This window comes from Hylobates moloch, unplaced genomic scaffold (assembly GCF_009828535.3).
Source record: "Hylobates moloch isolate HMO894 unplaced genomic scaffold, HMol_V3 SCAFFOLD_4, whole genome shotgun sequence".
In the NCBI taxonomy this organism is placed as follows: Eukaryota; Metazoa; Chordata; class Mammalia; order Primates; family Hylobatidae; genus Hylobates; species Hylobates moloch.
In genome coordinates this window covers 134,818,025-134,839,304 of record NW_026652279.1, presented here as the reverse complement: position 1 = coordinate 134,839,304, position 21,280 = coordinate 134,818,025, and the positions used below count along the sequence as shown (strand labels likewise).

Genomic DNA, 21,280 nt, shown 5'->3' with positions numbered 1-21,280 from the left:
CTTTCATAGATTTAATATAAGAAACCAAAATCGAAGATTATCAAAGTCAAAACTTTAGATTATTCAGAAAAATATTAAACACATTTTTAAAGACCTTTGTCAAAAGGGGTTAACTGTATACTTGTGAGTTAGACAAAAGAAGCAAAGAAGGTAGGTAGGCTATTTTTATTTTTAGCTTATTTCCAGAGAAAACAGTTTTGAATAACACATTTGCACATTCCTCTTATGTGTGTTGCAGAATTCACGTAATTTGAAGAATTCTAATTCAAATGAATTTAAGGGAAATGCATTATTTCTAAAGAAATTAATAGAAATCAAGTTTCTGATCACCATTGTTCAATCTGATGCAGAGTCACCCAGGTGCAGCAGCAGCCCAGGCCCTGGGAGGGGTCTGACTCCATTTATTGTCCCAGCCAACTCTTTCCATAGGAACATTTTCATGGAAAATTCACCATTCTCTCCCTGCTGCTGACTTTTTAAAAATTAAATTTAGCTTTCTATTTTCTAGCAAGTTTTTAAAGGAAAGAAGACAAAAAGGACAATTCTGTTCTTTATTATAGCCTTTCAGGGCTTGTTTACACATACTACTGGATATCTTACAGACTTAATTATCTTTCTAATTAGTTTTTTTACTCTCATCATTAAGCTAGTTTCTGCCATCTTAATGTGTTTATAAGATTGTGTGCTTTAAATTGCTTCAAAGCACAAGCATAAGATACAGTGTCCCATTAAAACACAATGCAGTAGCTACTCAAATTTTTGGTATCCATTTCTAAAATTTGACTTGTCTAAGGAGAGCACTTATGGACTTTCTTTCCTGTTTTTTTTTTTTTAATGCAATACTAGGCACTGGCTGGGTATAATGAAAACAGATCTCTCTTGGGCTCTCTGGCTGGGCGCAGTAGCCATCTTCTCTTCCCCTACCCCCATAGCTCAGCCTCTAATTTTGAGGAAAGAGTTGAAGATACTGTTTTCTTTTTTTTTAAAGCATGGTGAGAGAATGCTTAAATTCCAGTTTTATTAATGGGGCAATGGGAGCAAAGAATATTATGCATAGGATTTTGGGGGGGATCGTAAAAGTGTATGTTTTTATAAGGAAAATTTCAAGGAAAATTCATTTTATCACTTAGATAATTAAATTTACTGTTTTCTGATATACTTTCTTCCCCCTCCCCACCATGGGGAAAGTTTGCATTCCTTATTATATGCCTTCATTAGTTACTTAGCCCCAAATAGCTTATAAATTTTTATTTTTTTATTATTTTTTCTTTTTAATTTTTTTATTTTTTATTTTTTTTTTGAGACACAGTCTTGCTCTGTCACCCAGGCTGGAGTGCAGTAGCACCATCTCAGCTCACTGCAACCTCCACCTCCTGGGTTCAAGTGATTCTCATGCCTCCGCCTCCCAAGTAGCTGGGACTACAGATGCGTGCCACCACACCAGCTGATTTATTTATTTGATAGAGATAAGGTTTTGCTATATTGCCCAAGCTGTTCTTGAACTCCTGGCCTCAAGCAATCGATCCTCTCACCTCAGCCTCCCTAAGTGCTGGGATTACTGCCATGAACCACCACATCTAGCCTAGCTTATAATTTATATATCATTTTTATTGATTCTATTCATGGAGTAGGGAAGTATCTGCCTCTTGTATTTCTGAGGCCTCTTCCCTTGTTTTTCATGATTGTTTAGTACACTTGATCACACTTCACTTGCACTGTTTCCCCACTCTACATTTGTGGGCTCAGACAAACCCTTGCTGTACCAGGTGCTGTTTTCCCTGCTGCTTCTGCCTTTAAAATAGCCATCTTAGAAACAGTTCCAAACATCTCAGCTTCTACTTTCTGATCCTTCTCATGTTGTAACCCCACTTCCCAGACTCAATAGGAGGGTAACTCATCACTGTTCACAGTGACTATTGTAACACAACTGTATTTAAAGGAGCTGGAGGTGAGGCGGGGCGCCATCATTATGTAGAATCCTTACTTTTGGTTACCAGGTGAAGTATAGAGAGGCACTCCTGAACTTCATACCATGTGACCTTCACCCTCATAGGTGAGGTTATTGTACTTTTTTAATGAGCAGAAGATTCTGAGGATATTTTTAGGTCTGATTGAGTTGGGTGAGCCTTTTTCAATTTTTTTTAATTTTCATTTTTAAAAATTATTTATTTTTATATTTTGGAGGCGGGGTCTTGCCCGGCCACACAGGCTGGAATGCAGCTGCATGATCATAGCGCATCTGTAGACTGGAAGTCTTGGTCTCAAGCAATCCTTTCACCTCAGCTTCCCGAATCGCTGGGGCTGCAGATGTGAGCCACTGCACCTGGTTACGTTTTTTTATTTTTATTTTTTTTAGAGATTGTAGTGGCGGGGGAGGGGAGCTCACTGTATTCCCCAGGATGGTCTCGAACTCCTGGCCTCAAGTGGGATCTTCCTGCCTCAGCTTCCTAAGTAGCTGGGATTATAGGCCTGAGCCACTGTCCTCAGTGGGTGAGTCTTTTAAGAGGGTGACTCGTTTCCTGTTGCCCAGAAATCAATTTGAAGTATTTGAAATATCATGTGTGTTTATTACTCAGAGGACTGTTAGAATTTGAATCGAGGATCCTAATTTGAGATTAAGTGATTGAACTGTAACTAAAACATTCTCTTACCCACCCATTTCAAACACCCAATGTGTAATATATAATCCCAATTCAATAAGCTAACATATTCATGAAGCTTACAAAAAGCAGAGATGGCCATCTCTTATAAAAATCGGGGTTGGCAAACCCTTTCCATAGAGGACTAGATAGTAAAGGTCTTAGGCATTGAAGGCCATACATTATATGTTACAACTATTCAACTCTTCCATCTCTGGAAAACAGCCAGAATGATGTATAAATAAATAAATGTGGCTGTGCTCCAATAAAAACTTATTTATGAACACTAAAATTTAAATTGTATATAATGTTTATGTGTAAAATACTCCTCTTGATTGTTTTTTCAACCTTTAAAATTGTAAAAGTGGAGACTACAGTTTACTACCCCCTGCTTTAGATCTTCAAGTGGAAAGGACATAACTACCATTATTAAATAGCCAACATAAAAATAAAAGTATGACTGGTATCATTTTAAGGAAGAAATTAGAGAATTTTAAGTGACTACATTGGAAGTACAAAAAAAAAACTAGACAGCACCTGAGGTATAAATCATCTCTACCTTGCTACCAGCCTCTTACATCCTTGTTAAGATGAGCCTGGAAGTTCTTGTCTACCTCTCCTCCACAGGTGCACTCCTGTTATGGAACCCCTTCCTCCACTATCTGGAATGTCAAGGGCGGGATCCAGCAGCTTATCTCTTCTTTTCTTTCCCCCTCTCCTCCTCCTTCCCCTTCCCCTCCCCCTTTCCGCTCTCTTTTCTCTCTTTTCTTTCTTTCTTTCGGGGTTGTACTCTGCCACCCAGGCTGGAGTGCAGTAACAATCATAGCTCACTGCGGCCTTAAACTCCTGGACTCAAGTAATTCTTCTGCCTCAGCCTCCCCAGTAGCTGGAACTACAGGTGCATGCCACTGCACCTGGCTAATTAAAAAAAAAAATTTCTGGAGAGACAGGATGTCACTTTGTTGCCCAGGCTGATCTTGAACTCCTGGCCTGAAGTGATTCTCCCACCTCAGCCTCCCAAAGTGCTGAGATTACTGCCGTAAGCAAGCACACCCAGCCAGTTTATCTAATCTCACGTGTACTTCCTCACCAAGACACGTTCTCCTACTACACAACTGAGCAATGCTCATCTCCAGTGAAGATGAAATTTTATTGTTTTCTTTTTAGGCCTTACATTCTCTCTAGCTGGTTCCATAGCAACACAGGAAATAGCTAAGAAATGGCTCTCAGTGACCAACATCCAGCTAGCTCAGCTCAGTGTACCAAAGATGGATGTATTTTTGAAAAGATGAATTATATCAAGCTCAACTTATTAGAATCCATGCTCATAGTATAAATTTCAAAAACATGTAGAGATGACATGTAACACGTAAAAGCATGTAGATAATACTATATAGTAGACCTCCAATCTTTCTAAGTTAGGGGTTTTGCTGATTTTTGTTTCATTTCTGTCAAACTTTGGTGAGTAGACATATGCAAATACAGTTTTGTCTCCATGGGACAACCACAGTGAATCAGAAGTTGAGGTTTGGTGTCAATCCAGGCAGTAGGCTTTTTCTTAAAAGGAGCCCTTTCAGAAAAGCCTAGAGCAACCTGGGGCCACAATTAGTGCATCGGTATTTCTAGATTTAACAGGCCTGAACTATTCACTCTCTTCTGAAAGGGCTGCTTGATCCTGTAAGAATCCACATAGACAGCATTGATTTAACAGTTGAATGAAAAATGTTGGGTCCAGTTTGGTCTAGTTTTCCCATGTAGGCATTACCTGCACATCTCATTTATAGGGTCCTGTAGTTTACCATATGTGTTCCTATATGTGTGTATTTGTGTGTGTGTGTGTGTGTGTGTGTGTGTGTGTCGCAGTTTTATTAATACATTCAAGTACCTGCTTGGCAGCTATTCTAGGCTCCAGTGATACTGAAATAGTAGAGGCAGAATAGTCCCAGATCTCCAAGTATTCAGAAACTGGTAGAGAACGGCATCTAAACGAAATCTTTATGGTATATTGTGATAGGTGATGTCATAGAAATAGGAAGTGAATAATTTGGGAGTACCTAAGAAAGTGACACTAACTCTGTCTGAGGATGTGACAACATTTAGATGGGGTAAGAATTATCCATTCCACTATAAAATGGTGAAAAGCACTGGATTGAGAGCCATGCACATCTTTTTACTGGCTTTGAGTAATATTACTACCTTAAGCCTCAGTTTTCTCATCTGTGAAGTGGTGTCAACAATACTCACTTTGTAGCTTCATGCATGAGGAACAGCCGATAGCTCCCTTCCCTATCTCAGGCTCTTTTCACCAGAGGCCGTATGTGGCCAAGAAGCACATTGTAGATTGTTGGGTGTAAGGGGCAGAAGAGAGATCAGTTTTTGTGGGGTTGCATGGGGACAAGCCTGCCATTCTGAATGAGATCCAGGAAAACAGCACACCTGGGTCAACTATTGTCCCACTCCCCCTGGGAGCTCATTTGGACAATGGCTAGTGTATCTTTTCCCAGCACAGCCTTTGCATATTTTACTGTCCTTACAAGTTGACTGAGAGACCCGGTCAAATTACATACTTCTTCAGACAGCTTTTCTCTGTGAATTTTAGCTCTAGGACCAACGTGATGATTTCTCAGGGCTTACCCTGATTCTTAAGTCCTGAAAAATGTACTTAAACTTTACACTATTAAGGCATCTAGGATTTTCCCCCAAAGAACAAGCAAAAAGTAGGTATCTATGAACAATATGTACTTAATACCTGATATCTGGGGGTAGTAGAGTACATTATCGTTCAGTAAAATTTTGTGTATATTCTTGGACATTGTGTTTTAAAATAGCCTTAAGCCATCTAAGTGATTCACAGTTGGTGGGGGGAAGGGTGGGGGGTTGTTGAAACAAAGCATAACTGCTTGACTGTAAGAATTCTTTGTGACTTTCAGCCTTAAAATCAGATCAAACTGGGTAAAGCTTGAATCATTTCTTTTTAGTCTACTAGTGGTGATATATCCAGTGGCAGTCAATCCATACCTTTTGATATGTTGATGGCAAAGTCATAATGGAGGACACCAGTGTTAACTAGCTTGCCAGATGTCACAGCAGGCAAGACGAGATTGAAACCGTCACCTGTCTGACCCAGACCGCTGGTGGGATGGTAAGGTTTCCCGACAAAGATTTGCCAACGGGAAAATTCGTTGAGAACACCAGTTTCCCAAAATAGAGTACTGGCCTGGTTGTTATGGCAAAGTGATGGATGGAGCACCAAAGCTTGTGTTCCTTTGTTTCTTCCAGGAGAGAAACCCTACAAGTGTACCTGGGAAGGCTGCACCTGGAAGTTCGCTCGTTCGGATGAACTGACGAGGCATTACCGCAAACACACGGGAGTGAAGCCATTCAAGTGCGCGGACTGTGATCGCAGCTTTTCCCGGTCAGATCATTTGGCCCTGCACCGCCGGAGGCATATGTTGGTGTGAGGAATGCTACCTGTCCAGCTGAGCATAAGAGCTGGATCTCTTAGCGGCACCCAATTCAGCAGGGCTGAATCCCCTTCACAGTGTTAACACAAAAGGGCATCACCATCCCACGATGTCTAAAACCAGAGCAGGAAAAAGAAGGCACACTTCTTTTGGTCTGAAGGTAACCCCCATCATGACTACACGAGAACCGTGTTTACGCGGGCCTGGGAGCTCAGTGACATAAATGCTGAAAAGACAGGCATTGTTTTCCGTGCTGTGTCCTCTGCCATTTAAAGATGTTTGTAGCTTGTACATTTTCTGAGCTGTCAGACATTTTGTTATTGATACCTTAAAGGTCACCTACCACAAATTGATGGCTAGAGCAAGACCTTTTAAATTTGGATGAATCTCCCATCATCCCATCCCTTAACCCCTTTTTACAGAAATTTTAGTTACAATCTGAGTAAGCTAGAACACACATCCAATCTGTTACCAGCAAGCAGCATGAAAGTAGAAACGAAGAAGCAGATGGAGAGGTCCCATTACCTGCAAAGAAAGGGCACTCAGGCAGCCCTTTGCAATCGCGATGGTGGCCACTAGATATCACTCGCAACTTGTCATTCTGCCATGCCCTGAAGAAAACCAACATTGAATCTTTCATTTGTTTGTCGTTGATTGTTTTTGTTTTGTTTCGATTCTGTTTTGTTCATCTGTTCGAGCAGAGGGGCGGTTGAAGTCTCGTCCTGGTCTCTGCCCTGGCATGGACTGGCACAGAGGTGTTCTGTAGTTGAATAGGAAGAGCCTGTCTAAAAAACTACTGCCCCACTTCAAATTGCAGTGTTCTGTCACCTAGGCATCATCTCTTCCTGCCCCTAGTATTTGATTACAAGGAACCAGGGGAAAAAAACTTTCTTAGACACACTGGCACCAAGGTAAGAGGTGGGGCTGCCCAGGCAAAGTCAGTGAACATGAAAAATCAGACAAAGCAGAGATGGAAATAATGCGCCTCTTGAGGAGAAAAGCAATAATGAATAAAAGGACTTTCCTACAATAACTTCACTGAGGACTCACGTTACCAATTTTCATACCTACTAAAGGGATTGTAAAAAACACCCCAGCATTTTAGATGTCTTGGTTCCATTTACAGCACTGAGGTAATCTTTCTGCTGTTTGTTGTCCTGCTTGGTTGAGTACCACAATTAAAGATTATGCTCCCCTTTTCTTGTTTGAAAACAGTTATTTGGTGACTAGAAAGGCAAGGGAGGCATAGCCGGGAATTAACTCTTCGGTTAATGGGTCAGTTCTCCTTGGAACTGAATCAGTGGAAAGAGAATGCTTCCCATAGAAAGCCCGACATGGTGCTAGTTTCCTCTCTTGGAGAGCCAAGGATAAGTGACTCTCCAATAGGTTCTTCTATACAGATTTCATTTTCTAAACTGTATCAGGACCCAGGTGTCCTGCATTGGCATCTGCAGGGATATTGCACCCACTCATCCTGTGCGGAGGATGAGAGGAAGGTGTTAGTTCCATCAGCCCCCTAAAATTATGAACCTTTTTGCAACTAGCAAAATATACAGTAAACAAGCAATACATCACCAACAAGCATTCTTTCAGAAAAATTACCATATTTTTGTCCCCACTACAAGCTGGGTTTTTTTCCAGCTTTCTGTGGCTGAGGGGCTTGGTGAGATTTTTTGTTGTTGTTATTGTTGTTGTTGCTAGAATTTTTTATAGCTTAGATATAAAAGGTCTCCAACAAAGACCTTTGCAATATATTTTAATTACAAACACTTGATTTTGGGAATTGCACATATTAACCTCACAATATTACTAGCTCATTTTTAAATGTCTGGACATTCTGAAATAATTTCCGGTTACAGAATTATCCTTTTCAGGATCATCTTCTAATTCAGATAATCTTATTCTGATGAAGCGAGAACTATGAACATTGAAACAAGGACAATTTGTGTTGGATTGTATTCAAAGGAATTTTTTAAAACATTAAGCAACAGTGTAATGATTTTCAGGTCAAATTATGGCTTCACAAATATGTGCTATATTGTCTGCCAGGTCTCAAAAATTCATCAGGCAATTTCCCTCCAACAAGGGCTGCAGTTCTAGTGATAAATAGCATCTTTAGCTACACAATCTACTACTCATCAACCAGTGGGTTTTTTTTACCACCTGGAAAGTTTTTTTGTACTATATGCAACTCCTACTTCACATTGCCTGTGACCATCCAGAATAGAAAAAGGTCTCTTGATGCATGCCAGTGTTGGTTACCAGTCAGTGACAGAGAACACAGAGAGGGACAAACACAGCCATGAACCTCCTGGCACTAGTACCACCACCTAGTTGGCAAGTAGTCGGTGCATCCCTCAAGTGAAGTGTAGATTTGTATTTAGTCCTGCTTGCTCTCATAAAAAGAGCCAGTTCTTTTCTCTGCTGAAAGTTGTCTTGAGAGTATTACAGGTAGACTTGGTTTTTAGAATTCATAAAACTGACAGGCAGGGGAAGCTTCCTGAGTGACAGCTTGGTTTAAATTTAGCACAGAACTAAATGAGTTGCACTTTTCTAATAACATAGGATGGATTTGGGGAAGGGAACATTTGTCCTCATCCTCTGAAAGTGGAAACCAGACTGAGATGGTAAGTTAACTGATAAAACCTGTCAGCATTCCATCATTTTCCCCTTTTGACATATCAGTACTTCTAAGAAGGGATCTAAGCACAATTAAGTGAATGAGTCCCTGGTCTAGCCTCAGGAACTGAAACTTCTTTGGGGCTTGTCTTGAGACCTGGCAAATTCTCCTTGGTGAGTTTTCTAAAAGTATTTCCCCATGGAAAGGAAAAAGTGGTTTGGGACAGAAAGAAATGGAATGTCTTCAGTCATGGAAGAGCCTCCATTTCATCTCATGTCCATTTCTAGCCTCTTTCAAAAAGCACAGTGCGTCGTGAGCAACAGAAAAGCAGTAGAATCCTAAAGGACTTATCAGTTGTTCCGTAACTAGAAGCATTCTTTGATTTTAAATTTGAAGCTGTTCAGTTTGCAGCTGGGGATATGTGCATGGTTGGGAACTTATACACATAGAGCCATTAACTACTTAAGCAGCTGCAGTAGACCTGATTTTCTGTTGGCAGTATAGAGATTGATTTCAAGGGAGTTACATTATTTGAAAAGTTATGACTTTCAGTCTTTGAGGTTTTAAGAATCCCTTTTCATGGTCTGATCTTAAGTTGTTTGAAAAAAGATTCACGCTTCTGCATCCACCTCAGCCCTCATTCTGTCAGTTGTGTGTGGACTCTGAGAAGCCTGCTTGATAACTTGTCTTAAGTTCTATTAAGGCAGTTAGACTGAGATTTCTAATGACTTTACCATAAAGATTATACTTCTGCCTGGCATCATTTCTATAAAACACTATGGGACATTTGTTTTCAAAAGCAGTTGAGTAACAGCAACATAAACCACATTTTTTTAAAAAAATGAGCACTTTTCATTCACTTGAAAGCTTAAGTGGGAAAAAGGAAGATGATTGTCCGGGGAAAAACTTACAAAATGCTACAGTGTTTACAAATGCCAGTTCCAGGTGATTAGAAAGGCCATTTTCATTATGGTTCAAATTTGGAATCGCTTATGCAAAGATGGTGTTCATTTTTATACAATTCTTTTTAACTTTAAATTGCCATTTGTGTTTTAAACATAATTCTGCACTTTGAAATCAGTTCATTAGAATGATAACATTTATATGGATAAAGATGCAGTATTCCTTATTCTGTACTTGATTTATTATACTTACCAAAGCTGCAACTGAATAAATCTGGTGAGGTGAGGCCTTCAAATGTATTAATACACCTTTGTTATGTTGTTATGACTGCTTAGAAATGTAGCCATAATGTTGTTCTAAAGATGTCTTAACATTTGTAGTGAGGATTGACAGAAATTAAGCAGTGTTAAGAATACCAGCATCCATGTTACAGTCTGCGTATAAGGGACTGAATGTGAGGTAACTCTTATGAATCATAATAGGCCCAGAAAGCCTTAATATTCATAGTTCATAATCCAGTCTCAGATTTTGCTCTTCAGTGTTGCCTGTAAACTTAGCAGGTAAATGTATTCTAGTATAAAACCTCATTGACCAAATCTCTTCCTTTAGTTTTTCTGAGGTAGTGCATCCCATTACAAAAAGTCTCTTCAATTTGATTTGGCTTTAGTTTAGAAAGGGGTTTGGTAAGTCATGTCTTCCATATGACATTTCTACTCATCCCCACACTGCCTTCCACTTAACCTGTACAGACAGCCCCAACACATGCACATGTGTGTACACAACTGTATATGCAGCAGCCAGTGGGCTAACAAATATCAACAAAGAACTTTTTTAAAAAGAATTTGTAATAATCCATGCTGTCTAGAAATGTGAGTTACTTACCTTATTAGGAAACCGGCTTATAATACTATATATGACTCTGCCTGCATTTTATAGTTAAGAAATGTACATAAGAATTGCTATATTTTCACAGTTTCATTATAGAGTAATGTCTGTTTAGTAACCCATGTCCATTGATACTTTAAATATGCTAATTACTGAGCAATTGCAATAGAAATCCAGATTTTCATAAGAAAATGAAATAGAAGGATACTGCATCTTTAAAAAATAGAGTGAAGATATTTTACTGTATTCATAACATATGTGATAGTGGAAAAAGTATTTTCAAACTCACAAATTTTACAGAGGTTGTAAATAGTTTGATGAAGTATGTTGGGAAAGAGAGCTTCTAGTTTTCATCACAATAAAAAGAAAAAACTTGTTCAGATATGCCTTGTATATCTTACACGCAATGAGCGATATTGCCATGGGAACTCTGTCCAACTTTGTCAGAGCATGTTCTTCATGTTCTGTTCAAAATAGAGTGGCCGCTTGTCATGGTTTAGCCAGGATGGTTTAAAATATAATGAAGTCATTTTAAGTTGCAGACAACTGATTCCAAACTAGTAATGTCTTTTCCTGAAAAGGGCAAAACAGCTGCACAGGATTTTGCTTGTACTAAAGGGGAGCATCTTAGAATTCTTCTCTTTGCTCAGTTATCTCCCTCCTCAACAGAGTGCGAACAACCATAGAGGTGTTTATTCTTGTTTTATTCCAGGGAGACTACTTTTAGGTATAACTACATGTTGGCAAGATTAAGTGCTGTGGATATGGCCGCATGTTAAATGAATCTATACTCGCAATAGGAATAAGCTAATGCCCATTTTCAGAAATAAATTAAATGCTGAAAGTGCCTGTCAGTAAACATTATGACCAATGAGATATTCCTATACTTTTACACAGCAATAATTCTTAATAAGACTGGGTTTTTTCCTGCACATGTGAACACACACACACATACACACACACAGAGAGAGCAAATACACGCACATAGTAAATAAAATCTGTTCACATGCCCACAAAAAAGCTTTTATATCTCTCAAATATACCTAATCTTGTTTACATTAACATTTCTTAATTTGATCTTTCTAACTTGCAGAACATAAGAACACAAATCTGAACATTAAGTTTATCTTCAGTGAACACTATTGCATATGGTAATTACAATTTCTGGATAAAAGTTGACTGTCATTTGCCCCAAACTTATGAAACAGTATGTATGATTCAAAAAGTTTTGCTCAGTTAAAAACAACAATTTGTTTAGCGCAAAAGACTGAAGGATATTTGTTCGCTTGTTCATTTTATCCACTCATACCCAACACACAAATTCATCTTTACATTTCTTCATTCCCCTTTCCCCTAGTATTTCCTATTATCATCTAAGAATCATTTTGGAATGAATATTGACAGAATCATTTCTCCCCAAAAAGTCTGTTGAAGTACTACTGACACATAGTAAGCCTAGCCTTTAACCAATTTTGCAGTTAGTCCTAAAAATTACCAGATACACGTTCAGAAGCTCACAAGTTCTTTTCCTGTAATTACTGTACTGCTAAAAGTGGAGTCATGGATAGAAATATACAGTGAGATTATATGAATAGACATGAACCCTGGAAATTCTCCAACCCTGTCATCTGAGAGCACAAATTCACCCAAACAAGCTACTGAGGCTATCAGTAAAATTATACTCATGGAGAGTCACACATCGGGTAAGGGCAATTTTAAAAGTAGGACTGTGATTAAACATTCAGGCTTTAGACTTCCCCAATGGACTCAGACCACAGGCCTCAAAAAAACATCCACTGTTTTCTCCTCCCAATGTTAGAAAGAAGAAAAGGGAGAAGGAAATGTACCATGATAAGGGGGTAAAATAACCAATTAAGTGTCAAAGGAAAGCTGCTGGGTTCCTTAATCTCACTGAAGTCAAGTCTTCTGACTGGGCTTCTTTCCATGTGTTGTCTGAAAAAACTAAAGTACCTTGAAAGGTTACACATTCAGCAAACCATGAAGATAATAGTTATTCTTTATTAAACACTATGTGCCAAGCATTAGGCTAGGCAATTTTTAGATACGTTACCTCCAACTTGTACAACATTTCTACACTTCATAGATGGGAAACGGAGGCATGGGAAGTGTGGCTGAGTTGTTCATGGATGTAGAAATAGTAAACGGCAGAGTAGGAAAGTGAAACCGCCTATCTCTGACCTGGAGGTCTGCCTGTATCTTTCCCACTCCACCACACTGCACGTGGGTGTCCCGAAACCACCTTCCCAGATTCCTGACTCTCAGTAATTTTATTATGGACAACATGCATGAGTAGTCATCATATTTTTTAAGTGAAATATCGGGACATGGTATAGCACGTGACTTAACAATGGTACTGAATATTTGAAATCAGGCCTCTCCTGGAAAATCATGCATGAAGGATCATTATAAACAAACAATAGCAAGCAGTTGTCTCCCCGAACTTGTCACTTTTCTCATAAATGTCTGGCCTGGAGCTCCAAAATCATCCAAATACTTAGTAGCATTTTAGCCTGAGTACACTTTCTCAGTTCCTCAACTCTTTGTATGCCTTTCCACCAATATAGACATTCTAGAATCTGCTTCAGATGCATTTGAAATTTTCACCCCCATGGAACTAGTGATTAATATCAGAGCCCACTCTTGCAGTTGGTAATGGGGTGGCAATCAAACATTCAGATGATGATAAAGGAGAGATAATGGATAATTCTTTTTCAGAGTTCTCACTTAACAGCTCTGTGTTGGAATGTTTTAAATAGTCTTATAAATAATTTGTTTATAGTATTGTTGTTAGTTTAATTGAATTTTATGTAAGAAGCTGTCCAACATCAGAGAAATGAAATTCCTCCCGCTTTTTTGTGTAGAACAAGGTCTCTGACAGTATTGATTCATGGAAGTACTAATGGACTTAGAAAACATTAAGAGAATGTCATTTCTCATAGTGTTTCTGTTTCTGAAAATGAATCTCCTGAATTATGATCTTTCGCCCTGTTACTTGGCTGGGGAAAGAGATAAAAGCTGTATAAACAAATTCTCTTCCATGCTCAAAGCAAGTGTGCCATGTGCACAACCTGCTGCAGACTGGGGCCCTTCTCAGTTAATTGGGTTTCACAAGCAATAACTTCTCCACAACAAAAACCACAACTTGAAGTGAGTTGAAAAGAGATGAATAGTGGAAACAGTCGCCTCAGTACTTTTTCTTTCTGGATTTCATCTCTAGAAATTTGAAGTGTTTGAGACAAGAGTCCACCTTTTGTGCAAGGCGAGAACCAATGAATGGACTCCTTGTGTGAATTATTGCATCTTCTTCCAAAGCAGGTTCACCAAGACTTTCACAGAGATTCATTTTTGTTGAGAAGTAAGGGTCAGTAGGAGGATAGAATTTGGATCCAAATCTAGTGATAAAAGTGTCCAAGCAATCAAAAAGTAAGATATTTTAGGGACATACGAACATCTTCCCTTTCTGCTAATTTCATGCTCCAAAGATATGGCAAAAAAAATCCTAGAAAATGCTTTTGCCCTACTTATGTTCTAGTTTTCCCATGGCAGAATTTTGTAATTACATCCAGAATATAGTGTATATTTTGTTCCTCAAACTTTATTACATTGGATGGATATTGTTGAACTGGGGCACTGGTGCCTATATTCAAGGCTCTTTCCTATCAACGTGTCTGTCCACGGTTTGTTGTGTTTAAAACTTCATTTTGAAAAATCACTGTCCCCCTGTGGGGTAGTGACTGTATTGTTTTGTTCATGTCTATGTGGGACACATTGCATCATATGGCAAACCAACTCTCTGTGGATGTGAGATAAGTACTTACAAAACCAGCTCGAAAACATCGTCTTATGTATTATGTCATCCTGCATCATAATGCAATTATGTGTATCATAACATGCTCATTTAAAAAAAGAGAAACCAGCAAATTCATGTTTGTCCATAGAAGAATGTACTCAGAACTTTGTGTTGTGAAACGATGAGAACAGACCACCTTTAAGATACCCACCTGCCACTTAAAATGACTTAGTTATAATTAGTAGTAGTCTAGACGTTGTTCTTGGTGTGTGGGGGTCAATTCTAACGTCATGTTCATTTGAATAAATCTCTCAGTCATATTTGAAAAAAAATCCATGGGAATAAAGAAAAATATCATCTTTGGCCAAATCAGGCAGGCATCTTTTTTCTTTTCCTTGACGTTTAACTCATTATACGTGGTGATTGGATCACAAGATCTTTCCGTGTAAAAATACAAAAACATCCTTTAGTTTACAAAACAGTTATTCTAGGCTTGAAGCCTCTGAACAGCAAATCGAATAGATGGGCTGCATCTGATTTGCTTTATGGATGTAATTTTACAAAAGACTCTTGGGTCTCTGACCCCAGGGAGTTGAGTGCCCAGAGGAGGTCCTACACATTAAAGGATAAAGCCCCCCAATGATGCTGGCAAGCAAATGTGTTGAGTTCTTAAATCTTCATTTGGTTTTCTGTTCAGGATTTCAATTGCAAATGAATTTATTTCTCCAGTTTATCTAAAGACCTAATTTCCCAATAGTTTCCTCTGCATTTATATACTCTGTAGTGTTTAGGCAACCCTGTTATAAGTTTATTAATATTATGTAAGTGTTGTTCTTGTATTTATGTATAGTGTATGTATTGTAAATATACTCAGAGCTTTTTTCCTTTTACTGTAAAATGGTGATTTTTTTTGCCCTATGATAATGTAAAGGGAGACCCTCCTAATGAGATTCTCTCAGAGGATGATTATTCCAGTCTATTCTCAGAGATTTAAATGAACAAGTGTTATTGTTTTTAATGGTGTCTCAGACATATTCTGTTGGTGCATTGCTTTTCTGTATTCAACTTTCCTATGAATTGAGCTGTGAACTGAAATAGAGTTTAAACCTTTAACTGTATGCATTTGTATAATTATCTGAATGAAGGCATGAAGGTTAAATAAAGCATTTTGTATGGAACAAAACTCCCTAACTGACTCAGACACTTTGGAAATCATAGTTATTAACCATTCTAATTAAACCTTTGTTATGAAAAGTTTTACCATTTGTGTATAGTAATTTAAAACACAGAACAAAATAGAGTCTCTTCTAAAAAAGCAACGTTTTTATTTCATAACAGCCAGCACCTAAGGAGGGATTGCTAGCTTAATATTTTAATGAATATAAAATTAAAAAGTAGTCCAGAGATGTAAAGTGATATGAAAAATGCATCTTTCAGAGTCCAGAATTGAATCCTCGGGGATTATAATTTCTTCCCACTTTATGTATCCTTAAGTATAGAATGATTCATCTAACACCTGCTACAGTTAGCTGATTTCTGTAGATTTTTAAGAAAACTGAGTTATAAAGGCTTTTGAAAATAAGACCATTAATGAGTAGATTATCTTTAAGTAATTGCTCAAATAATCACTTGAAAATTTGTTTAGGTATCTTACTAGTGTCTTTTAATCAAAGAAATAGAAAACTCCATTCTACAAAGGGAATGGTATTAAATAGTACTAATATAGAATGGTGATAGATGATAGTAATTTTAAAATAACATTTGAGTACTTCCCAGATGCAAGGCAATGTTCTAAGCCTTGTTTGTTCCCTTTTATTCATTGCAAAAATCCTGAGTTCTATTACCAATGAAAAGGTGAGGCACTGAGTGTTGGTGACTTTCCCAGTCAGTCTGGTTCCAGGATTGGTATCCTTAGTCACTAAAGGGATATGAGTGTATTACAGAGATGGAGAAAGGATGGGAGGTGGGGAGCAGAGATTAAGGTGGAAGAGAGAATAGCAATGACTATCATAAAACATTCAACAAATACCTTTGATTATATGTGTACCAATATAAATAAGCCCAACAGAATACTATCCTTCACTTAACACTCAGCAAACCAGAGTGTAGTGTAATAACTGTAGTTTAATAACTCATACACATCAGAGATGAAAATCGATTTTGGTTCGCTTTATCACTGACTCAAACCCATTTCCAAATGAACGCTGAGTTCTGTGCAATTGTTCTGCTGTATTCAGGGGAACTGGAGGAAGCCATGGGGACCGCCAGGCCCACTCCATTCCCACTGAAGCCCACTCTTTTGCCATCAGTTGGGAAGCTAAGCGTACCGTTGTGCTGACGCTCCCCAACCCGGCCCCCGCTTTGAGCACTAGGAAAGGATCTTGTGGGAGTCATCTCCTCTCGCGGTGCGAGCTTCACCTCCTCGTGAGTTCAACACCAGCCGTACAGAAGAAATCACTCTCTGGAAGATTATAAGATTCTTTGAAAATCGAGGCCATAAACCATTAAGTACATGTTTACTAATTTTCTTATAAAGATTTTAGTTGTGCCATTTTAGAAATATTCAGTTAAGGCAAGGGCCAATAAAAAGTCTATCTTGTTCTACTGTCTTTTGAAATGTAATAATACTTGCAAGGCTAAAATGAATCCATTCATTTACTTCATTTTGGATATGACTTTGTAACCAAATGAACTGGACATTGGGTTTATATATCTTTGGCCTGATTTTCTGACTGTTCTTTGTAGGCCATACAAGCAGCCAAACCAGCTCTCCAGCTTTGTTTTTTATTTATTTTTCAGCTCACCCCAGGAGGCTTTGTACAAATAGACCAGTGAGACATTTCATGGACTAGATCACATGACGTTATTTTTCCCTCAGGGTAATTTATTTGATATTTCCTCTACCAGGGTGATTCTTGGATACTTCAATGATAGCTGGAATTACACAGGTGATAGATAATTCAGTATCTCATGTTTTACCTTTACTCTAGCTGTTTCGCCATAGCCATGATTTCTAATCTAATGGTTTCATTGTTTCTTATTCTCCCTAATTGAAAGTCTACAAAAAAACCACATGAAGTAGTTAAAAGTACAGGAGCAGCGATGTACTTCAGCTTAGAATACCTTGGGGCTTTATCAGAAAAGAAAAAAATATTTCAGTCCTAGAACAAAATCATGCTCCCTAAAAAATTATTTTAGTCCCAATGGCCATGGAGGGTTTTCATACTATATAGTGCATTGTCTTCCCACCAAAGTGCGTGGTTTGCTTCAACACAATGAGCTCCTTGTGCTTTGTTCGTGTGCTGTCTGGATTTAATATATTTCTCTCCCAGCAGTGTAATAACTATAATTTACATCACTTCCTGTTTAGTCTAAATTCACCAATGAACGCCTACACAGCTCATACACTTGAGTGATTGTCTATTTCTGAAATAAATTACATTTTCCTTGTACAGGAACAACTTTTACATGATCTTTTTTCTTTTATAGTTACACCACGTTGAGTGTGCTTGTGTGTGTGTATGCGTGAGAGAGAGAAACCCAGTTTTATGAGGCCGTGATGACATCAGCAATATGTGCTAAAAAACATTTACTCAGGAGAGACCCAGAATTGTTTAAATAGGCATATAGTCATCAGAATAGCCCCCTTTTCTCTTATTGTAGCTGCAGTAAGTATTGTATTGCACAGATTGCAATCCATCATCTTGAAGAGGATTGCAAAGCATAGAAGGTCTGTGCCATGAACTACTGTTATACCCCGGTCCCTCAGAGCTTTCAGTCTATACCAAAGACCCAAGTTGGTTCCAACATCTCAAGGGTGGCCTTGCCGCTGCCTCTGGCAGCTATGCCTTCTTAAACTTGGCCATGGCCAGGTCATGAGGTAGACGTGGCCCTGGAGGGTTAAACATTATTGATCATCCCCAGGGTCCTGAAAGCTTACGTCAGTGTGGCCAGTGCATCCTGTTGCTGAATTAGGGCCTGTGTACAGTACTTCACCTTTCATGGAATGAAGCAGGAAGGAAGAGAAGATGAAGAAGAGCTTTTGTTTCCGTCTATTGTTCATTAGCATGCATGCGACAGGGCGCAATGTAAAAAATAAACTTTGAAAGCCTCAGTGGGGTGGTCTCTCTCCTCTCCTCCTGCCCACCTGCTCCCAAGGCAAGTCCAGGTGTGCTCCATCTCACATTGAGCAGAACCTCTATTGAAATGGTTAATTTCATGTGTCATATTGACTGGGCCACAGTGCCAAGATATTTGGTTGGACATTATTCTGGATGTTTCTGTGAAGGTGTTTTTTGAATGAGATTAACATTTAAATACGTAAACTTTGAATAAAGCAGATGACCCGCCATAACGTCGGTGGGCCTCATCCAATCAGGTGAAGGCCTTATCAGAACAAAGACTAACCTCCCTTGGGCAACAAGGAATTCTGTCAGCAGACTGCCCTTGGACTTGAACTTGCAACTCTTCCCTGAGTCTCCAGCCTGTCAGCCTACCCCATCTGATTTTGGACTTGACAAGCTTCCACAGCCACATGAGCCAATAATCTCTTGGTATGTATGTGTAAACATATACCCTGTTGGCTTAATTTCTCTGGAGAACCCTGGCTAATATATCCATCTGTCCATGGTTACTGAGGCTACTGTCCATCTTCCTGACCTCGTAGTCTTGCCTTCTTCTCTACATGTCCCACCAAAATATTTTGCCAGACAAAAGCAGCTCCTCATAAAAACTACAGTTTGGAGTGGAGATATTAAAGTCAGCTTCATGAGGGATATAGCACTTGAGTGTGAAGGCAGCTTCAGTTTGGGGCTCAGATTAGATTATGTGTTTGGCTACAAGTACTTCAACTGGCTTAAACAATAAGGGAATTGATTGATTCCCATAACTGGAAGGCCAACAGTAGCACAGTCTCTTCAGGATTGATGGGTCAAGTGGTTCCCGCTCTGCATCCCTGAATTTTGTCAACCATTTTCCTCTGGCAGCTTCCTAAATTATCAGGTCTCACACTTGGGTACAAGCATGAAAAAGGAAGAGAGAGACTTGCTCCCAAAAACTCTCTCAGGAGTGGAGACAGGAAGAAAACCCGTAGCTAACGTCTCTTCTAATTTTGTTGATCCAAATTCAGAAATAAGCACATTCCTGAGCCAGTCCTTGGCTAGAAAACCCTTAGACCAGGCCAGTTCCCTTGTGCTGAAAATCGGGGTCAACTTCTGAGACTCATGAGCTTCATAAGGGAGAAAAGTGGGGTCCAGTGTGAGTTGGGGTTTTTGTTTTCTATTTTTTCTTTTGAAAAATGAAACACCTACAGAAAAGTTCAAAAACAGGACAGTGAACGTCCCTATACCCCCCAGCTAGATTCACAGTATATACACATTTTTGTTCATGTGCAAATTGTGGACATCTTTAGACTTCTCCCCTGAATAGTTTGATATCTGTCATCTAAAGACAATGACATTTTTCTCATCAACGTTGTGAAAATGTCTCAATAATGTCCTTTATAGACTTTCTGTTTTTGGATCTAGATCCAAACAAGAATCACAGTCATTAGCCTCCCTCCCTTTTTTCCGATTCTCTCTGTTTATCTTTTAGTTTTTTGGTTTTTGTGCAATGGTGGCCTTTCGTAATAATGACAATTTTAAATAATTCAGGCCAGTTGCTTTGAAGGTATCTTTCAATTTAGATTTGTTTGTATCCTCATGCTTAGGTACAGATTAAGCATTTATTTTTTAACAGGAACATGACATATAAGATGGATTTTCCTTAGTGGATTGCATCAGGAGAGACATGATACAAGTTTGTCCTATTACTGGTAATGTCAAGTTTGATTCCCATTAAAAGTACCTTGTCCTTCTATATGGGTTTTATTTTGTCCTTAAGGTTTTATTAACGTCCTTCATCCAAAAAGACTTTGTGGAAGTTGCATCTTTTGTTTGTTTTTTTGTTTTCTTTTTAAGATAAATAGAGGGCCAGGCTTGGTGGCTCACACCTGTAACCCCAGCACTTTGGGAGGCTGAGGCAAGAGAACTGCTTAAGGCCAAGAGTTCAAGACCAGCCTGGGGAATATAGCAAGACCCTGTCCGTACAAAAAATTTTAAAATTAGCTGGGTGTGGTGGCACATGACTGTAGTCCCAGCTACTCAGAAGACTGAGGTGAGAGGATCACTTGAGCCCAAGGGTCTGAAGCTTCAATGAGCTATGATGGTGCCACTGCACTCCAGCATGGGTGACAAACCAGGACCCTGTCTCTTTAAAAAGTGGAAAAAAAAAGCCAGGCGTGGTGGCTCGTGCCTGTAATCCCAGCACTTTGGGAAGCTCATGCCTGTAATCTCAGCACTCCAGCCTGGGCAACAGAGCAAGACTGTCTCAAGAAAAGAAGATAAATATATAATTATTGAAGTAAAACATCCAAAGCCTAGTTTTTCCCTAACCTTTTACTTCAACTTACAAATATTATTATATTTATAAATCTAGCAAATATAATATTTGTTTATAAGGGCTCATAACAGTTGGATTCCCATCAACATTAAAAACTGAATTTGTAAATATTATCTATTTGCTTTCTCTTATAAGAACTTCTACAAATTAACAACAAGCAGCCCCAGTAATTAAATCATTTTATAAATCTATTAAATTTTAAATATGGTGATTCTTAAATTCTCCTAAATGTTCCAGTTTTCCATGTACATTTTGTAAGATTTCAACCTAAAATTTTAAAAATGTAAATCATTGCTTAATTACATATTTTAAATTAAATTCACAAGATTGGCTTCTAACTGGCCAAGTTCTCTTAGTTATTACAAGTGCATAAAGTATCTGCATAAATTCCTTATGCACAGATATTAACCCTATGATTTTTATTCACAAATATTTCTGTACTTAATTAGTAGTCTTGTGATTAAAGGAAACGATTATGAAATTTCATACAGGGATTACTTTCTCAGGTGGTTGAAGTTGT

At 38.6% G+C, this 21,280-nt stretch overlaps 1 protein-coding gene across 4 annotated transcripts in view; it reads left to right on the top strand.

The window, feature by feature from the left end:
- KLF12 (KLF transcription factor 12) overlaps positions 1–17,766 on the top strand; it is a 632,776-nt gene extending 615,010 nt beyond the window's left edge. For all 4 annotated transcript variants that reach the window (XM_032151017.2, XM_032151016.2, XM_032151015.2 and 1 more), the window contains one exon: positions 5,919–17,766. In XM_032151017.2, coding sequence (XP_032006908.1) covers positions 5,919–6,100 — 182 coding nt within the window. In that variant the 3' untranslated portion in view covers positions 6,101–17,766. The remainder of the gene's footprint in view (positions 1–5,918) is intronic.
- The last annotated feature ends 3,514 nt before the right edge of the window (positions 17,767–21,280 follow it).